This window comes from Brassica oleracea, chromosome C5 (genome assembly GCF_000695525.1).
Source record: "Brassica oleracea var. oleracea cultivar TO1000 chromosome C5, BOL, whole genome shotgun sequence".
Classification (NCBI taxonomy): domain Eukaryota; kingdom Viridiplantae; phylum Streptophyta; class Magnoliopsida; order Brassicales; family Brassicaceae; genus Brassica; species Brassica oleracea.
Window position 1 is genome coordinate 922752 of NC_027752.1, and position 15369 is coordinate 938120.

Sequence of the window (15369 nt, forward strand, 5' to 3'; positions counted from 1 at the left end):
GAAGCCATAAAACTTGAAAAAAAATGCAAAAAGACAAAACCTTTTCAGTCACTCCCAAAAATATCAGAAACTGACGGACACACTCAATCTCATCATCACGGATGCGTATTCTCAGATATCCATGTCTCAATCCCATCTTAGAAGCTCGTGTTCTGCTTCAGTGGCGTTGATGCGACAGTAAGCTCGACTCTCTTTATTTTTATTTTTTTTTATGAACACCTTTGTCTCTTCTTTACGCTTTCTTTTGTTCCCTAAAGTGTTTCTGTTTATCTTGGTCACTGGGGCTTGTTGTTAATCTTAGTTCTACTACCTCATTTCCTTCAAGGTGAAATGCCCATTTTTAAAAAGGGGAAAACTTTGCTAAATTGGGTTTTGTGTGATTTTAGTTTTAAGATGTTTAGCTGATTCGATACTAAAATCTTTGCAATCTCAGATCAAATTTTCTTAATTTATGTTATTTGTTTTCTAGTCTCTTTCATTCAGTTTTAATAAAAGAGTTCAGCTTTGGTGTTTGATCTGTCTTCTTAACAATAATAACATAAGAGATTTGTTGTTTCTACTTGTGCTTTCAGGGATATTCATTGCCTAGATTGTTAAAATTTAGGGAAAAAGGGAGAAGCTTTGTGACTTTATCTTAAAAAATGGCTGTTTGGTCACCATCAGTTGGGATAGGAGGATCTTGTTGTCTTCTTAACAATGGCATCACTGAAGCATGGAGGTTTCCTTCCACCTGTTTCTCAACGTGTAATAACAAGACTAAACGTGGATCCAAGACCCTGAGAGTTACAAGTGCGCTGCAAAGTTATCATCGGTTGAGTAAGATTCTTGCTTCAAAAACTTCTACCGAGCTGAAGGAAGAGATATCTGCAAGAAGTGCTCAGGTCGATGACTTAAAGAAGGTAACAACCTCCTACTCGTTCCGGACCAAGTCTGGTGCTCTTGTCAAAGTTAAAGTCGAAAATAAGAGAGATAAGTACAGTATCATGGTCTATGTCTCATCGTTGGAGCTAAGTGGTTGTGATGATGACAACAAGAGTAGTAGTAGTCTGGTGATGGTTTGGGGTGTCTACAGGTCTGACTCTTCTTGTTTCTTGCCTCTGGATTTCGAAAGCTTCTCTCAAGATTCACAAACCCACACAACGGAAACTCCCTTTGTGAAAGGATCCTTGTCTGAGTCAAAGCTTGGGCTAGAGTTTGATGGGAAAGAATCTCCTTTCTACCTATCCTTCCGGCTGAAGAATCCGAATGGTGGTCTTGAAATGCTGACTCACAGGGACATAAAATTCTGTGTCCCGGTTGGTTTCACTGCTGGTCATCCATTGCCACTAGGCCTCTCCTCTGGACCAGATGATGATAACTCATGGAACTTCGCCTTCTTTTCAAGAAATGCAAAGAGCGTGGTGTTATGCTTGTATGATGACACCACAACGGATAAACCTGCGTTGGAGCTTGATCTTGATCCGTACGTCAACAGAACAGGTGATGTCTGGCATGCTTCAGTTGAGAAGACATGGGAGTTTGTTAGATATGGGTACTGTTGTCACTCTGAAGAAGAAGTTGAAGCTGAAGATATTGTTTTGGATCCTTATGCCAGAGTTATTGAAAAATCCATCTCTCAGAAGTTTCTTGGAAGCTTATCCAAAAGCCCTTCCTTTGATTGGGGAAGAGATGCATCTCCAAACATACCACTGGAGAAACTCAATGTCTACCGTTTGAATGTGAAAGGTTTTACACAACACAAGTCCTCCAAGTTGCCAACTAACATAGCAGGGACTTTTACCGGTGTAGCTGAGAGAGTAAACCATTTGAAAACACTTGGAGCCAATGCTGTTCTCTTGGAGCCAATCTTCTCCTTCTCCGAGCAACAAGGTCCTTACTTCCCATTTCATTTCTTTTCACCCATGGACATGTATGGACCTTCCAATTCAATGAAGGAGATGGTGAAGAGACTGCACAGCGAGGGGATTGAGGTGCTTCTGGAAGTAGTTTTCACACATACTGCTGACTCTGGAGCTCTCCATGGAATTGATGACAGTTGTTATTATTTAGATTCCAAAAGTTACTTGAACTGTAACTTCCCCGTTGTCCAGGAGTTGGTTTTGGAGAGCCTGCGTTATTGGGTGACTGAGTTTCATGTAGATGGGTTTTCTTTCATCAATGCTTCCTCTCTCTTGAGAGGCGTCCACGGTGAACATCTTTCTCGCCCTCCCTTGGTTGAAGCTATCTCTTTCGATCCTCTCCTGGCTGGGAGAAAGCTCATTGCTGATTGTTGGGATCCACATGACATGAAGATGCCAAAGGAAGTACGGTTCCCTCATTGGAAGCGATGGGGGGAAGTGAATACAAGATACTGTCGGAATGTGAGGAACTTTCTGAGGGGAAGAGGCCTTCTTAGCGACTTGGCGACAAGAATCTGTGGAAGTGGTGACGTATTCACTGATGGAAGAGGTCCAGCTTTCTCCTTCAACTACATTTCAAGAAACTCAGGATTCTCTCTCGTTGACTTAGTCAGTTTCAGTGGCCCTGAGGTGGCCTCAGAGCTGAGCTGGAACTGTGGGGAAGAAGGAGCAACGAACAAATCAGCCGTTCTTCAGACAAGGCTGAAGCAAATCCGCAACTTCTTGTTTATACAGTACGTTTCACTTGGAATCCCTGTGCTCAACATGGGAGATGAATGTGGAGTCTCTACAAAGGGCTTGGGATCACGGAAGGCCTTTGATTGGAACATGTTGGCTTCAGCTTTCGGTGTGCAGATCACACAGTTCATCTCATTCATGACTTCGGTTAGAGCAAGGAGAAGCGATGTGTTTCAGAGGAGAGACTTTCTGAAACCTGAGAACATTGTTTGGTATGCAAACGACCAGACTACTCCGAAGTGGGAAGACCCTGGTTCCAAATTCTTGGCGTTGGAGATCAAAGCTGAGACAGAGGAAGAAACAACGGCTTCACTGGTTGAGCCAACCGAGCCAAAGAACAATGACTTGTTTATTGGGTTCAATGCAAGTGATCAACCTGAGAATGTTATCTTGCCTTCACTTCCTAGTGGAAGGAAATGGAGGCGGTTGGTGGACACAGCTCTTCCTTTCCCAGGTTTTTTCTCTGTTGAAGGAGAGACCGTTGTAGCAGAAGAAGAAGAAGAAGAAGAAGAGATGAATCAACCAGTGATGTATGAGATGAAGCCGTACAGTTGTACTCTTTTTGAAACCATCAATGCTACTGCTTAGAAACTCAAAACTATGATCTTTGTATATGTTAAAGATTGTGTTATCATGTTTGAAATAAGAATATTTAATCAAATCAATGACTTTCCACAATATCTGATATACATTAAACTTCTCTGGTATCCAAAGCTTAATCACCGGTTCTATTAAGAGAGATGTCCATAACACATGCCTTTTATGGATTCAGAAGATTAACCTTTTTATTAGTTCATTATATATATGGAAAGAAAGATATTCTCAATGATTTAAGAGCATAAAGATAATATATTTCTTTCATTTAGTGTAAGATAAGATAAGATTTGATGCTTAGGGTTTGTAACCTTGAGCCGTTACATAACAGATTCTATAAAGTAAAAGCCGAGAAAGTTACTCTCTCTCTCATTCTCTTTTGTTTGTCTTTGAAAGCATCTGCAAAAATGAACAATGGTAGCTCCCCAAAATCTCAGGATAAATCACAGAAGATGAAGAAATCGAAGAAACTCAATGGTTAGTGTTTTTGTTCCCATCAGAAGTTTTATTAGTACTAAATAATAAAGTTTTACAAGTCCAAAGTTTTTGACGCTCTGATGAACAGAGGACTCTGATAAGGAGACCGTGGAAAGCAAGCAAGTTCCAGAGAATGAGAATCCGAAAACAGATGCCAAAGAAGAAGAAGGATCTCAGGAAGCTTCAGACAAGAAAGACAAAAAGGAGAAAGTTCCAGAGAATGAGAATCCTAAGACAGAAGCCGAAGAAGATAAAGGATCTCAGGAAGCTTCAGACAAGAAGGATAAGAAGGAGAAGGGCGTCGGTCGCTGCAAAAAATGCAAAGCTAAAGCAAAGATGATGAAGAAGAAACTCAAAGGTGAGTGTTGTCTTTGTTCCCACCAGAAGTTTAAAAGTTCACAACTCTAAAGTTTCTTGACTTTCTGATGAACAGAGGAGGCTGATGGAGAGGATGAGAAACAAAAACAGAACACAGAGAAGGGGGATCCGAAAACAGATACCAACGAGGAAAAAGGAACTTCAGATGTGAAAGATAAAAAGGAGTCGAGCATCATAACATGGCGACACAAGAGTACAAAGAAAGACAAGAGTCATGGCAAAAACTTGTGCAGCGTCAACCCTCCCTATCAAACCGCTAGGTCTATGTACCACGGTCCACCCAACCTTTCAAACCCGTGGAACATGTACGCACCACCGAGAGTTTTGTATCCAGCATTTGCAAAGGGGCCAATGTATGGACAATGTGCTGGTGGTGGTGGTGGTCCGTTTCAACCATACCAAACCATGAATCCAGCAGCTGCAATGTACAGAGGTGCTATAATGTCACCATATCCTCCTATGGCAGCTATGTATCCTCCCTATTGGCAAAGCAGACCGTTAACAGATGCTAATCCTATCACACGTTACACTACCTACCGAGACAACTACACTACCCACCGAAACAACTACTCTTACTTCTTTATCTAAGTTTCCTCTTTAATCATTTTTCCTCTGTTCTGCTTTTTTATCTAACAGAAGAAAAAACTAAAGGCATTTCTTTGTAGGCTCTAAATGTATTTTTCTTCAAAGAGATAAAAAGAGAAAACAGAATATCCTTTGATAAAGAGAGATTGGAACTAGATTCATTCAACATCAAAGCCATTACATGAAAAAGAAAAAGAAAAAAAGTTTCGAGTCTAGTTGATCAACAGATTAAAAGTTTGGAGAGATACAACGGTTGTGGCGGAATCATCCACCTCTGGCCTCTCTTCTAGCAGCATCGTGAAGTAAGTCAACATCGACTCCATCAGGAGGCAACTGCACGTACCTCACCACTGATCCTCTGATGAAACAGTTTCTCACCGACAACTACACAATTCAACAAAGAGAAAAAAACATAAGCAAAAATACTCTTTGAGAAGAGTCTTAAACTGTGTGATAAGAAAGAAATTGAGTGCCAGAGATTAAAAAAAAAAAAAAAAAATAGATTAAGCTTTAAACATTGAGTATCATCACTCCACAAACAAATTGTTAAGTACTTTAACTTGTGAGTAGACTTGACAAATCTCAGTGGTACACAAATTTAATTGCAGAATACAAGCAGACATCTAGATAAAACATGTCAATAGGTACCAAAACAGTTTACTAACCTATATCACTTTAAAAGCTTCTCAATGTTGGTCATAATAAAAAAAACACGAACACGAGATGTAAATAGAGAGAGAGAGAGAGAGAGAGACCAACTCTAACATCAGAAATCAAAATCAAAGTCACAGCTTTTGCTACTAAAGAACAAATCAAACACACAAAACAAAGAAAATAAAGTTCCCTCTTAAAGACTAAAGTAATCGGGAGGAGAAAAAAAAAAAAGAAGAGTTTACCATGTGAGGGTACTTGTCCTGATCAACAACACGAGTGTTCTCGAGCTTGATGTTGAGGTACTGATCAACCGAGTGAAGTGTCCCTCTGATTGCTAAATCGTTCTTCAGCTCAACCGTCACTTCTTGTCCCACCAAATCCTTGAAGTAAGAGAAGAACAACTACACCACCACCCAGACAAAATCACAAAAAAAAAGACAAATCAAAAACCCTAAAATCTCCGAAAGAAGAGACTTTTGTTCGGTCAAAAATTAAGAAATCGAAAAAAAAATCAGATTCATGAAGAAAGCATACAACTTTACCATTGTTTCTCTCTCTCTCTCTCTCTCTCTCTCTCTCTCTCTCTCTCTCTCTCTCTCTCTCTCTGTCTCTGCAGATTGATTCCTTCCTTCCTCTGCTCGCAAATTCAACAAAGAAGGTTGAAGTGAAAAGACTTCGCGTGAGAGTAGTTTATACCCTAATGATCTGTTTGGGTCAATTTGTTGTATACGAAACAAAAAGGTATAGCTATGTAATTACTAAATAATATTGGGTACGCTTTTGATAATTAAAGTAATATAGAGGCTGGCAGAGCACGATTATTAGGAGTTTTTAGAATGAAGTTCTTAACGGAATATAAGAACCGCCTTTTAACTTTTAACTAAAAAGACTAATAACCGATTCTTAAATAAGAGGTTTAAGAGCCCGTTCTTAACTTTTTTTTTTTTTAGTTAAAAGTTAAAATACAGATTCTTATATTCCTTACTAAAATTATTTAAAAACTCCAGGTGTGTCTTTTCCAAATCACCCAAAGCCAAACACAAACTCACCTAATATCTCTCTGGTGGCGCTTATATATATATATATATATATATATTTGTTATTGCTGACGAAGAAGAGAAAATAACAAAGACTACGAGTTCAGGTTCTATATGGCTTCTCATAGCTATCCAACTCAAGGAACTGATTCTGTGTGTTTATAGAGACAGGACAAGAGGAGGTAGTTGAGTTCCTTTTATCTACTACAGAAAACGAACTCAAAGAAAGAGGTGTTGATATGTTTCTATTATCTGACTTGAATCAAGAACCAGTGAAGCCGCTTTTGGACCTCATGATGCTTAACCCACACCTCTCCATCACTCCAGATGCTCAAATCCTCTTCTCAAGTAGCAGCAGACCTGAGCTGAGTGATATTGTCTCTAATACAGCAAAGTTTCATAAGTTGAAGAAGTCACCTAGATGGAGGAAGCTCTCACGCCTTGTACCGCAGTTTTCGAGGTAATTTTAATTCTTCATTTGCAACTTTGATCCATGTCTACGAAATCTCATCTTCCACTCTCTCTCTCTCTCTCTCTCTCTCTCTCTTGTTCAACAGATTAGACAGTGAGGTACTCATAGAGACACTGCAGCCAGACGAGGTTAATCTTGATGTAGCTCCTCCGAAAACTAGGTCCACCCAAAGCTGAGAGACAGAGAGAACGATCTCTACAAAAGAAACCACCTCCACGCGTGTGAGAGCCTCATCTCGTTGATGCTAGGCAGTGAACAACACAGACAAACCACAATGCTATCTCTTAAGAAGAAATCATCATGTGGAGACCTCTCTGAGCTTTTGACTCAGCTGTCAATCGCCTTTGCTGGAACCGGCATTGCCGTGTTCTTCTCTGTGGTCTGTACTGCTGCTTCCGGGAGAGTGCCCTTTTGTGCAAACAAGGTTTTCGAAGCTGGCCTTTGTTTAAGTTTGGTATTGCTCTCCTGGGCGGTGAGTAGGCTCAGGGAAGCCATAGTCGGTATCAATAGCAAAGTGATCAAAGGCGAAGAAATTACAAATAGAATTGAGAGTAGAATCAAAGATGTTTACTTGAGAGCTGCAACAGTTATCATTATGGTAGCACTTAGGTTTCATTGAATGTTTTAATTCTGACTTGGAGTCGCACTATTTTGAGATCAAATCGAATGTTTGCATATATATTCAAATCAAGTTAAACAGAACATTAAAGAGAAAACAACAGATGAATGGAGGCAAATCTCTAGAAACTTACAAAAACAAGTACTGTAGGAGGGAAAGGCACACCACTATGAAACTAGATCAAGCTTTTGATGATGGTGATGAATGATGATTCTTCAGTCTTCATCTTCAATGTCCCAACTTAAGTCTTCATCTTCCTCTGCAGCACTCAGCCGTTTACGCAGCTCTGCTCTGTTTGGACTACCACCAGAAGCTCTACTCGCTTCCTTTCCATCGATGCTACTCATATCCTCTATCTCGTCCCATCCCAAATCCTCTTCTTGAGTTGTTGAAGAAGCAGCACCATCTGGCTTACCTGAACCTTGAGCTAATGAAGAAGCAGCACCATCTGGTTTATCCGAGTCTTGTTGGGATGGAGCACTCTCATCAGATTCTGGAACAGCCTCGTGTCTTTTGTCCGAATCTTGAACTGGAGACTTATCAGCTGCAGGAGGAGGAGAAGCATCAACAACTATTTTTGATTCCGTAACTTCCTCACTACCAGTTTCCTTCTTCTCCTCAGAATCTGTGTCTGTCTTCAAACCAACATTGCTCACTTCAGCCACTGAATCTGCACTTGCCACAGCATCTTTCACGTCTCCACTACCAGTATCATCACTCCCCTCAAGTTTCAACCTTGAAACATCTTTGGTAACTATCTCGCTGGTTTCCTCTTCATCATCAATATCCCAGCTCAACTCTTCCTCATCATCCAAAGCTGCTCGTTTCACAAGATTAGCTCTCAAATCCTCAGCTTGCTTAAGCTTATAAACCTTATAAAAATACCTAAACCAAAACGTCTCATGATCAACCACACCAGGAACAACCCTCTTATACACTCCTCTCATCTCCCCATTCCCTTCCAACAACATCTCCATCTCCTCACCTTTCTCCTCCAGAGAAAACTCAGACTCCCACTTCTTGTACTCATCTGAATCCTCCTCAGGCTCCTCGCTATAAGTACTGACATCCCCTTGAACAGCGCGAACCTGAGCATCGAAACGACTATACGGCTTCGAGCTAAAGCTATCGCGACGGTTACTACCGCTATTGTTGTTATCAGAAGAATCGGATTCGTTATCACCAGCGGCTAAGATCGCTTCTTTGCCATGAGCGATGATCTCAGCCGTGCCTTTTATCACCGTGCTCCCAAGCTCGTCGATGGCGTGTCCCACGGTGCCGAGCGATCCCTGCGCGACTTCGATCTCTTTCTTTAAACCTGTCCCGAACTCTTCTAGATCTCGCCGGTATGTTTCGATCACGGACTCGGATCTGTCGGCTATTGTTTTCATCAGACCACCGAAGCTCCATCCTCCTCCGTCGTCTTCTTTGGGATTAGATTGCTCCTCGGACTCTGATTCGGTTTCCGGAGGATCTGGGTCGTCGGAGAAGACGGAGGTGAAGAAATTCATGGCGGAAAGCTCAGATCTTAACGGATGGTTTTACTACAGAACATTGCTTCTAATACAAACTGTTTTGTCTTTTTTTAATTCGTATTTTATTTAATTAAATAATGTTTTCAGAGAAAACCGAAAAGGCCTAAATAGACGAGTTTATAAATGGGCCTCAAGGTGGTTCGGCCCAACAAATAACCCAAAACCCTAGAATGTATCAAGGGGACGAACGTCTGGGGGTTTTTGCTCTTCTTCTCTCTCAAGCTTTGATTTGAATCGCAGGAAGATTGAGAAGGAGAGGCTCTAATGATGATGAGAAAGATACAGCTACCGTTTACCCAGACGCAGAAGGTCAGGTACGAGAGAGCAATCGAGCGGCTACAATCACTCTCATCGACGGTAAACTCCGACGCATCTGTTATCGTCACGGACACCATTCCCGTCAACCACGAAGACGCCTTCCTCAAGTAACTTCTTCTCCCTCTCTAGAAACCCTAGCTTCTCCGTTCTGGATTCGATTGGTTTTTATGATTGAAGGGGACACGGAACTTCCGAGGTCGACGGCGAGCTGCTCGCGACGGTCTGTGGAGTTGTTGAGCGCGTGGATAAGCTCGTCTATGTACGCACCTTACGCGCCAGGTGCTTTGGTTTCTCCTCTTGTGGAATTAAATTAATTAGTTACTCTGATGAGGTTTAGTGGAACTGATGAATTGATTAAATGCGTTTTAGGTACAAGCCTGAGGTTGGTGATATCGTAGTAGGCCGTGTCATTGAGGTTTGTATTGTTGTTTTAGATTTTGAAATTGAGAGATTAAAACCACATTGCACACTCGCTTATGCTTACTTGTTCAGGTTGCTCAAAAACGTTGGAGAGTAGAGCTAAACTTTACTCAGGATGGTGTACTAATGCTTTCTTCCATGAACATGCCCGATGGTAGTCAGGTACTATTGTGATTCTTTCCCAAGATTTTGAATTTTTGAGTGTTATCTGCCTCCCATTGTGTCTGTTGGTTTAGTGATTTGAGTTCCTCTGCCTCCCATGGTGTATGCTGCTTATAGTGTATGTTGGTTTAGTGATTTGAGTTTCTCTGTATTGGCAGAGGCGAAGAACGTCTGTAGATGAACTCAACATGCGGAACATCTTTGTAGAACATGATGTCGTTTGTGTAAGTCTTATTATTTTATTTTTTTGAAAGAATGTTAAATTATTCATATCCTTATTTGATTTGTACAAACTTTACTTAGGCCGAAGTACGCAGCATTCAGCATGATGGGAGCTTGCAGTTACACGCACGAAGTCAGAAGTATGGAAAGGTTGGTTCTGATTCTTCTCACATACTCAAATTGCTATACCTTCTTGTTAGTCTAAACACTAGTTTAATCAAATGAATCTCCTTTTACAGCTTGAGAAGGGACAGCTTCTCAAGGTTGATCCTTACTTGGTCAAGAGAAGCAAACATCACTTCCATTACATAGAAAGCCTTGGCATCGATTTGATCATCGGCTGCAATGGCTTCATATGGGTGGGGGAACACGTCGAGGTCAGAGATCCTGTGATGATGATAGATGGTCAAAAGGATGATGAGATGATCTCTTCCTCCTCCTCCACCAAAGAGCAGAGCCACACTCCACTCGAGACTCGACAAAACATATGCAGAATCGGGAATGCCATACGCGTCTTATCCAACCTAGGCTTCACCGTGACTGTACAAGTGATCACGGAGACTGTTAACCTCAGCAACTCAAAGAATGTCGACATACACGAGATGCTCTGTTCAGAGTTTCACGTTTTGGTAGCAGAGAATGAAGCTGAAAGAAGACGTGAAAAGAGGAAAAAGTGAAAATCTCCCATTGAAGTGCTTGAGACTTTTTGTTGTTGCAGATTCAACCGAGACTTGTAACGTGTGTTAGGTCACGTGGGCTTGTTTTTTGACTCAACAAAGCTCCAATTTTAAATCTCACTTTAAAAAAAAAAAATATATAAGCATGTCAGAGTAAGATGATGAAACCGAGTTGTGTTTTGTATTTTTTGGAAATAACTTTCCCTTTGCGTTTCATCGATTTTGTTAGTATTGATTTCCTTACCTTATCTTGACTTTGTAATAATGATTCACAGATGCATAAACAAAAACGATAAAAAAAGATTCGCTTTTAGAACCTATAAGCTGAAAAGACGAAAGTACCCTCAGGTTAAACAATACTCGCATTTTACCAAACCCCCAAAGAGAGTTTACGGCCTTCGTCTCTCTCGCTCTCTCCCCCACCCACACACTCTCTATATTCTCGCTTTCGTCTCGTCGTCTCGCTGCTACCGATCTCTCTCCGGCGCCGTTCTCCGTAAGCCGTTATCGTCTTCGTTGAAGGTCAGTCAGTATAACGCCGTTTTTTTTCTCGAATCGATGTTGGTTCAAATTCGAAATTGCATTACGATTAAGCACTCAATCATCACGTATTGACCGCTTTAGAAATTCGAGGAATCTCTCTATACGTTTCACTAGTAAAAAAAAATCGCTTTTTGGAGGATGTAATCAGAGATTTAACAATATATACGCTTTATGTGTGTGTGTTTAACCTAAACTGTTCGCACGTGTGATGGATGATAAGGTGTGGAAGAAGTATGGTTAAAAAGCAAGAAGAAATGAATGTTTGTGGTCTCAGTGGTGGTGACAAAGTAGGAGTGTCATCACCACACCAGGAGAAAGGAAGGAACAACAAGAGAAAGCTAGCTGATCCTTCTCAAGATAAGGAGGCCTCTCTCACTGAGTTCCCTCGTTATGAGGATCAGCTCAAAGTTGAAGAGTCTGATACTATAGAATGGGATGACCCGTTTGCGTGCCGTCTTGAAGAGCTGCTGTCATCGAATCTGCTCGCGCTTTACCTCAACGCGATGAAGCAGGTTATTGATTGCGGATACACCGATGATGATGTGCTGAAAGCTATCTCGGGGAGTAGGCTCTACTGTGGAGGGAGTGATCTTGTGTCGAACATTGTCAGTAACGCCTTGAATGTTCTCAAGAACGGAGGCGAAGGTGGTGACGGTGGTTCGAGGGATTATGTTTTTGAGGATTTACAGCAGCTTGTTGGGTATACGTTGGTGGAGATGATAAGTCTTGTTAAGGAAGTTAGGCCGTCGCTCTCGACAGTTGAAGCCATGTGGCGGCTTTTGATGTGCGACTTGAATGTCTTGCAAGCGTTTGAAATTGAGTCATCTGATTCTCCTGGTTTCAGTTTGAGTGAAGCATCTGAGTCTCTTGCTTCTGAGTCTAATAATCCTCCGAACTCGGGTGGTCCAGATAATCAAAAGCCTCAACAAACCAATGCGCAAAGTGATCAGAGTGAGCCACTCAAGTTCGGAAACTTCCCTAACTACAAGAATACTCATTCTACTGGAACAACGTCAGGAAAAGGAGTAGCTTCAGGTAGCACTGTTTCTGGTGCAGGCGTTAAGAGTACATCTTTTACTCTTGTCTCTGATGAAAAAGTAGTGTCTTCTCGAAAAGGCCGCACTAAGAAAGAAATACCCATGCTTCGTCAGAAATCGTGTGTGGAGAAGATTAGGACTTACAGCAAAGGCAGTGGCAGCTATAAGGCGGCAAAGTTTGCATCAGTCGGCAGTTTCCTTCTAGAGAAGAGAGCCAAATCATCTTCTGAATTGTTGGCCAGAAATTGCTCATCAAAGATGACAACAGAGATTGGGGTGAAAGTTTCATTAGAGGAAACCAGCTGTTTCGTACGTAAGAAGAGTAGTAAGTCAGAATCACCTGTGGTAGTGGTCGACGGACAGGGATATATAACCGCCTTACCTGCAATTGCTGCAACTAAAGCATCCAAAAAGAAGTCTGGTTCTGAGCCTATAAAGCTGGTACCTTCAGCTTCAGAAAAGAAGTCTGGTTCTCAGCCTGCAAAGCTGGTACCCTCAGCTTCGGAAAAGAAGTCTGGTTCTCAGCCTGTAAAGCTGGTACCTTCAGCTTCAGAAAAGAAGTCTGTTTCTTCTGTTAAGTCTGTTTCTTCTGTACCTATAGCTTCAGGGAAGAAGTCTTGTTCTGAGTCTGAAGAAAAGGCTTCTGTGTCTGAAAAGTTAGCACCAGATTACTACGCTGGTATACCGTATGATGCATCTCTGGGTATATATATTCCCCGGGATAAAAAGGATGAGTTGATTCTAAAGCTAGTTCCTCGAGTGGATGACCTGCAGAATGAACTGCAAGTGTGGACGGACTGGGCTAATCAGAAAGTAAAAGAAGCAACTGGTAGACTTCTCAAGGATCAGCCAGAGCTCAAGGCATTAAGGAAAGAGCGAGAACTGGCAAAACAGCATAAGAAAGAGAAGCAGTTAATGGAGGAAAACACTATGAAGAGGCTGTCTGAGATGGAGATTGCGGTGAAAAATGCGACCAGCCAGTTTGAAAAAGCTAACAATACTGCACGCAGGCTCGAGGTAGAACAATCTTCACTGAAGAAAGAGATGGAAGCTGCTAAGATGAGAGCTGCTGAGTCTGCTGAGAGTTATAGAGAAGCAAAAGAGAGAGGGCAAAGATCGTTTAAGGATAGTCAGTCGTGGGAAGGGCAGAAGGCTATGTTGCAGGAAGAGCTCAAGGTTCAAAGAGACAAGGTGACAGTGATGCAAAAAGAAGTCAACAAAGCGAAAAATCGCCAGAATCAAATTGAGGTTAGCTAATTTTGTAGACATAAGCTTTTGCACATGTTAGGTCTTCTCTGTCTTTAAGATGTCGTCGTTAGCCATCAGCAATTTACTATAATTCTATCGGAAAAAGGTTATATTCCTTCCTGTACATACTTATATAAGTCATGTTATCATTCAGATTGAAGGAAAAAATAACTTGTTTGCTTGAATGGTTTTTAGTCTGTATGTTTATTCTAACTGCACCCCTCTGGCTCGAAGTACACTTATATCAAGTCATGTTATCATTCTGATTGAAGGAAAAATAAATTGGTTGCTTGAATGGTTTTTAGTCTGTATGTTTATTCTAACTGCATCCTTCTGGTTCGAAGTAGCTTTAGTGAGAGAATCGTTCTCAGTTAGTGATTATTCTAGTTGCATCAGTTGATGATTTCGTTCCACTGCAGGTTACTTTGAAACAAGAAAAGACGGCCAAAGGGAAACTCACTGCCCAGGCTTGTGCAATAAAGAAAGAAAGAAAGAAACTCGAAGCACTTGGAAAAGCAGAAGAAGAGCGGATCAAAGCGAAAGCGGAAGCAGACATGAAATACTACATAGATAACATCAAAAGACTTGAGAGAGATATCACAGAGCTGAAGCTTAAATCAGAGTACTCGAGAATAATGGCGCTGAAGAAAGGAGGCGGCGGAAACGAGCCAAAGCCAAGGAAAAGAGAGAATCATGGTGTGGCAAAGGTGAAGAGAGAAAGAGAATGCGTGATGTGTTTGTCAGAAGAGATGAGTGTGATCTTCTTGCCGTGTGCGCACCAAGTTCTTTGCTTCACATGCAATCAGCTTCATGAGAAAGAAGGAATGAAGGACTGCCCGTCTTGTCGTGGGACGATCCAGAGGAGGATTCAAGCTCGCTTCGCTTGCACAGGTTAAAAGCAAGCCTTTTTCTTATTTCCGACTCAAAAAAACTTAGAACAGTGGTCTCTTTGAATAAAACAGCTTTGGTTGGAAACCAACAAGCTTGGTCTTTTTTGCTTTTGTACTTTGAGAGTTGAATCTTTTAACTTACCCATGGCTTGAGGTAAGTCATACCTCATGCCATTTTTATCAACAACTTTGCCTCTTCGTATGTTCCATATTACCACCATTTCGCTTATAGTCCCTGCTTTTTTTTCTTCTTCCTTTTTTTAAGTACCCAGGAATATTCCAAAATACCAAAATATTATTGGGGGAATATGTGACAAAATAATATTTAAATTGTCGTGGTGGTACTATGTTATGGTTATATTATCTTATCCTTTTTTTCTTACATATCTGCTATACGAAGATTGTTGTTTTGAGTTATTTTAAATTCTCATATATAGATATCTCTACATAAATTGACATGAGCTGTGAATGTTGTATTGAGATTTGCTTTATGTGGACTGGAGAACAATAAAGTAGGGTGTAACTTGGGGATAGGTAACCCAGATTTGAACCATTACGTTGCAGATTAGATTATATTTAACTTATCTTTATATATTTGGTGGCGATAGAGACTACTAATTCGTTCTTGTAAGGTGAGATAAATTAATATTTTCTAATTTAAATAAGGTCCGAAAATAGTTTTTCGCTAAGGAAGATCATTATTGAATTGAGAGAAAATGAAATTTTGAAGGTCGGGCCGTATGTTATTGAACAATATTATAAAGTATACTAATTAAAAGACTTAATGAACCATGATGATGATTATCCAAATAATTTAAAATTAAATGATAACGCACACAGTCTGTAAAAAAAAAAAAAAAAAAGG

The 15369-nt window shown here is 40.9% G+C and overlaps 7 protein-coding genes across 7 annotated transcripts; 5 read left to right on the plus strand and 2 right to left on the minus strand.

Annotated features, from left to right (window-relative positions):
- Nucleotides 1–12: 12 nt before the first annotated feature.
- On the plus strand, nt 13–3301 carry LOC106295596 (isoamylase 2, chloroplastic). Its single transcript, XM_013731534.1, has 2 exons — nt 13–177; nt 573–3301. Exon 2 carries the CDS (start codon nt 642–644, stop codon nt 3222–3224), a length of 2583 nt encoding a protein of 860 aa, XP_013586988.1. The 5' UTR covers nt 13–177; nt 573–641; the 3' UTR covers nt 3225–3301.
- A 328-nt stretch (nt 3302–3629) lies between these two features.
- LOC106344218 (putative uncharacterized protein DDB_G0292636) lies at nt 3630–4673 on the plus strand. Its single transcript, XM_013783631.1, has 3 exons — nt 3630–3707; nt 3796–4065; nt 4141–4673. Exons 1-3 carry the CDS (start codon nt 3638–3640, stop codon nt 4671–4673), a joined length of 873 nt encoding a protein of 290 aa, XP_013639085.1. The 5' UTR covers nt 3630–3637.
- A 110-nt stretch (nt 4674–4783) lies between these two features.
- LOC106293135 (sm-like protein LSM2) lies at nt 4784–6059 on the minus strand. The gene is made up of 3 exons (XM_013728805.1): nt 5867–6059; nt 5567–5725; nt 4784–5054 (listed from the first exon to the last, which is right to left on the minus strand). The coding sequence occupies exons 1-3, from the start codon at nt 5867–5869 to the stop codon at nt 4935–4937; spliced, it is 282 nt and encodes a 93-aa protein (XP_013584259.1). The 5' UTR covers nt 5870–6059; the 3' UTR covers nt 4784–4934.
- A 463-nt stretch (nt 6060–6522) lies between these two features.
- Nucleotides 6523–7468, plus strand: LOC106344219 (the record flags this gene model as incomplete). Its single annotated transcript, XM_013783632.1, is given in 3 exon segments — nt 6523–6821; nt 6919–6992; nt 6995–7468. Coding segments are annotated over 3 exon segments (831 nt in total), but the record flags the coding sequence as incomplete, so codon positions are not given.
- Nucleotides 7444–9024, minus strand: LOC106343108 (BSD domain-containing protein 1). The gene has a single exon (XM_013782240.1). The coding sequence runs from the start codon at nt 8961–8963 to the stop codon at nt 7668–7670; it is 1296 nt and encodes a 431-aa protein (XP_013637694.1). The 5' UTR covers nt 8964–9024; the 3' UTR covers nt 7444–7667.
- A 144-nt stretch (nt 9025–9168) lies between these two features.
- Nucleotides 9169–10922, plus strand: LOC106292648 (exosome complex component RRP4). Its single transcript, XM_013728278.1, has 7 exons — nt 9169–9412; nt 9483–9584; nt 9675–9720; nt 9798–9887; nt 10046–10111; nt 10191–10259; nt 10349–10922. The coding sequence occupies exons 1-7, from the start codon at nt 9252–9254 to the stop codon at nt 10784–10786; spliced, it is 972 nt and encodes a 323-aa protein (XP_013583732.1). The 5' UTR covers nt 9169–9251; the 3' UTR covers nt 10787–10922.
- Nucleotides 10923–11153: 231 nt separating this feature from the next.
- On the plus strand, nt 11154–14733 carry LOC106295326 (putative E3 ubiquitin-protein ligase RF4). The gene is made up of 3 exons (XM_013731199.1): nt 11154–11308; nt 11550–13614; nt 14034–14733. Exons 2-3 carry the CDS (start codon nt 11563–11565, stop codon nt 14508–14510), a joined length of 2529 nt encoding a protein of 842 aa, XP_013586653.1. The 5' UTR covers nt 11154–11308; nt 11550–11562; the 3' UTR covers nt 14511–14733.
- The last annotated feature ends 636 nt before the right edge of the window (nt 14734–15369 follow it).

What these genes read in the sequence shown, in the direction of transcription:
- LOC106343108 (XM_013782240.1), bottom strand. Translation starts at nt 8,963, where the DNA reads ATGAATTTCTTCACCTCCGTCTTCTCCGACGACCCAGATCCTCCGGAA.
- LOC106292648 (XM_013728278.1), top strand. Translation starts at nt 9,252, where the DNA reads ATGATGATGAGAAAGATACAGCTACCGTTTACCCAGACGCAGAAGGTC. An exon ending in TAGTAGGCCGTGTCATTGAG is followed by an intron (nt 9,721 to 9,797) that starts GTTTGTATTGTT and finishes TTACTTGTTCAG; the next exon opens with GTTGCTCAAAAACGTTGGAG. An exon ending in TAGAACATGATGTCGTTTGT is followed by an intron (nt 10,112 to 10,190) that starts GTAAGTCTTATT and finishes AACTTTACTTAG; the next exon opens with GCCGAAGTACGCAGCATTCA.
- LOC106293135 (XM_013728805.1), bottom strand. An exon ending in AGGACAAGTACCCTCACATG is followed by an intron (nt 5,055 to 5,566) that starts GTAAACTCTTCT and finishes TGAATTGTGTAG; the next exon opens with TTGTCGGTGAGAAACTGTTT.
- LOC106344218 (XM_013783631.1), top strand. Translation starts at nt 3,638, where the DNA reads ATGAACAATGGTAGCTCCCCAAAATCTCAGGATAAATCACAGAAGATG. An exon ending in GAAATCGAAGAAACTCAATG is followed by an intron (nt 3,708 to 3,795) that starts GTTAGTGTTTTT and finishes TCTGATGAACAG; the next exon opens with AGGACTCTGATAAGGAGACC. An exon ending in GATGAAGAAGAAACTCAAAG is followed by an intron (nt 4,066 to 4,140) that starts GTGAGTGTTGTC and finishes TCTGATGAACAG; the next exon opens with AGGAGGCTGATGGAGAGGAT.
- LOC106295596 (XM_013731534.1), top strand. Translation starts at nt 642, where the DNA reads ATGGCTGTTTGGTCACCATCAGTTGGGATAGGAGGATCTTGTTGTCTT.
- LOC106295326 (XM_013731199.1), top strand. Translation starts at nt 11,563, where the DNA reads ATGGTTAAAAAGCAAGAAGAAATGAATGTTTGTGGTCTCAGTGGTGGT. An exon ending in ATCGCCAGAATCAAATTGAG is followed by an intron (nt 13,615 to 14,033) that starts GTTAGCTAATTT and finishes GTTCCACTGCAG; the next exon opens with GTTACTTTGAAACAAGAAAA.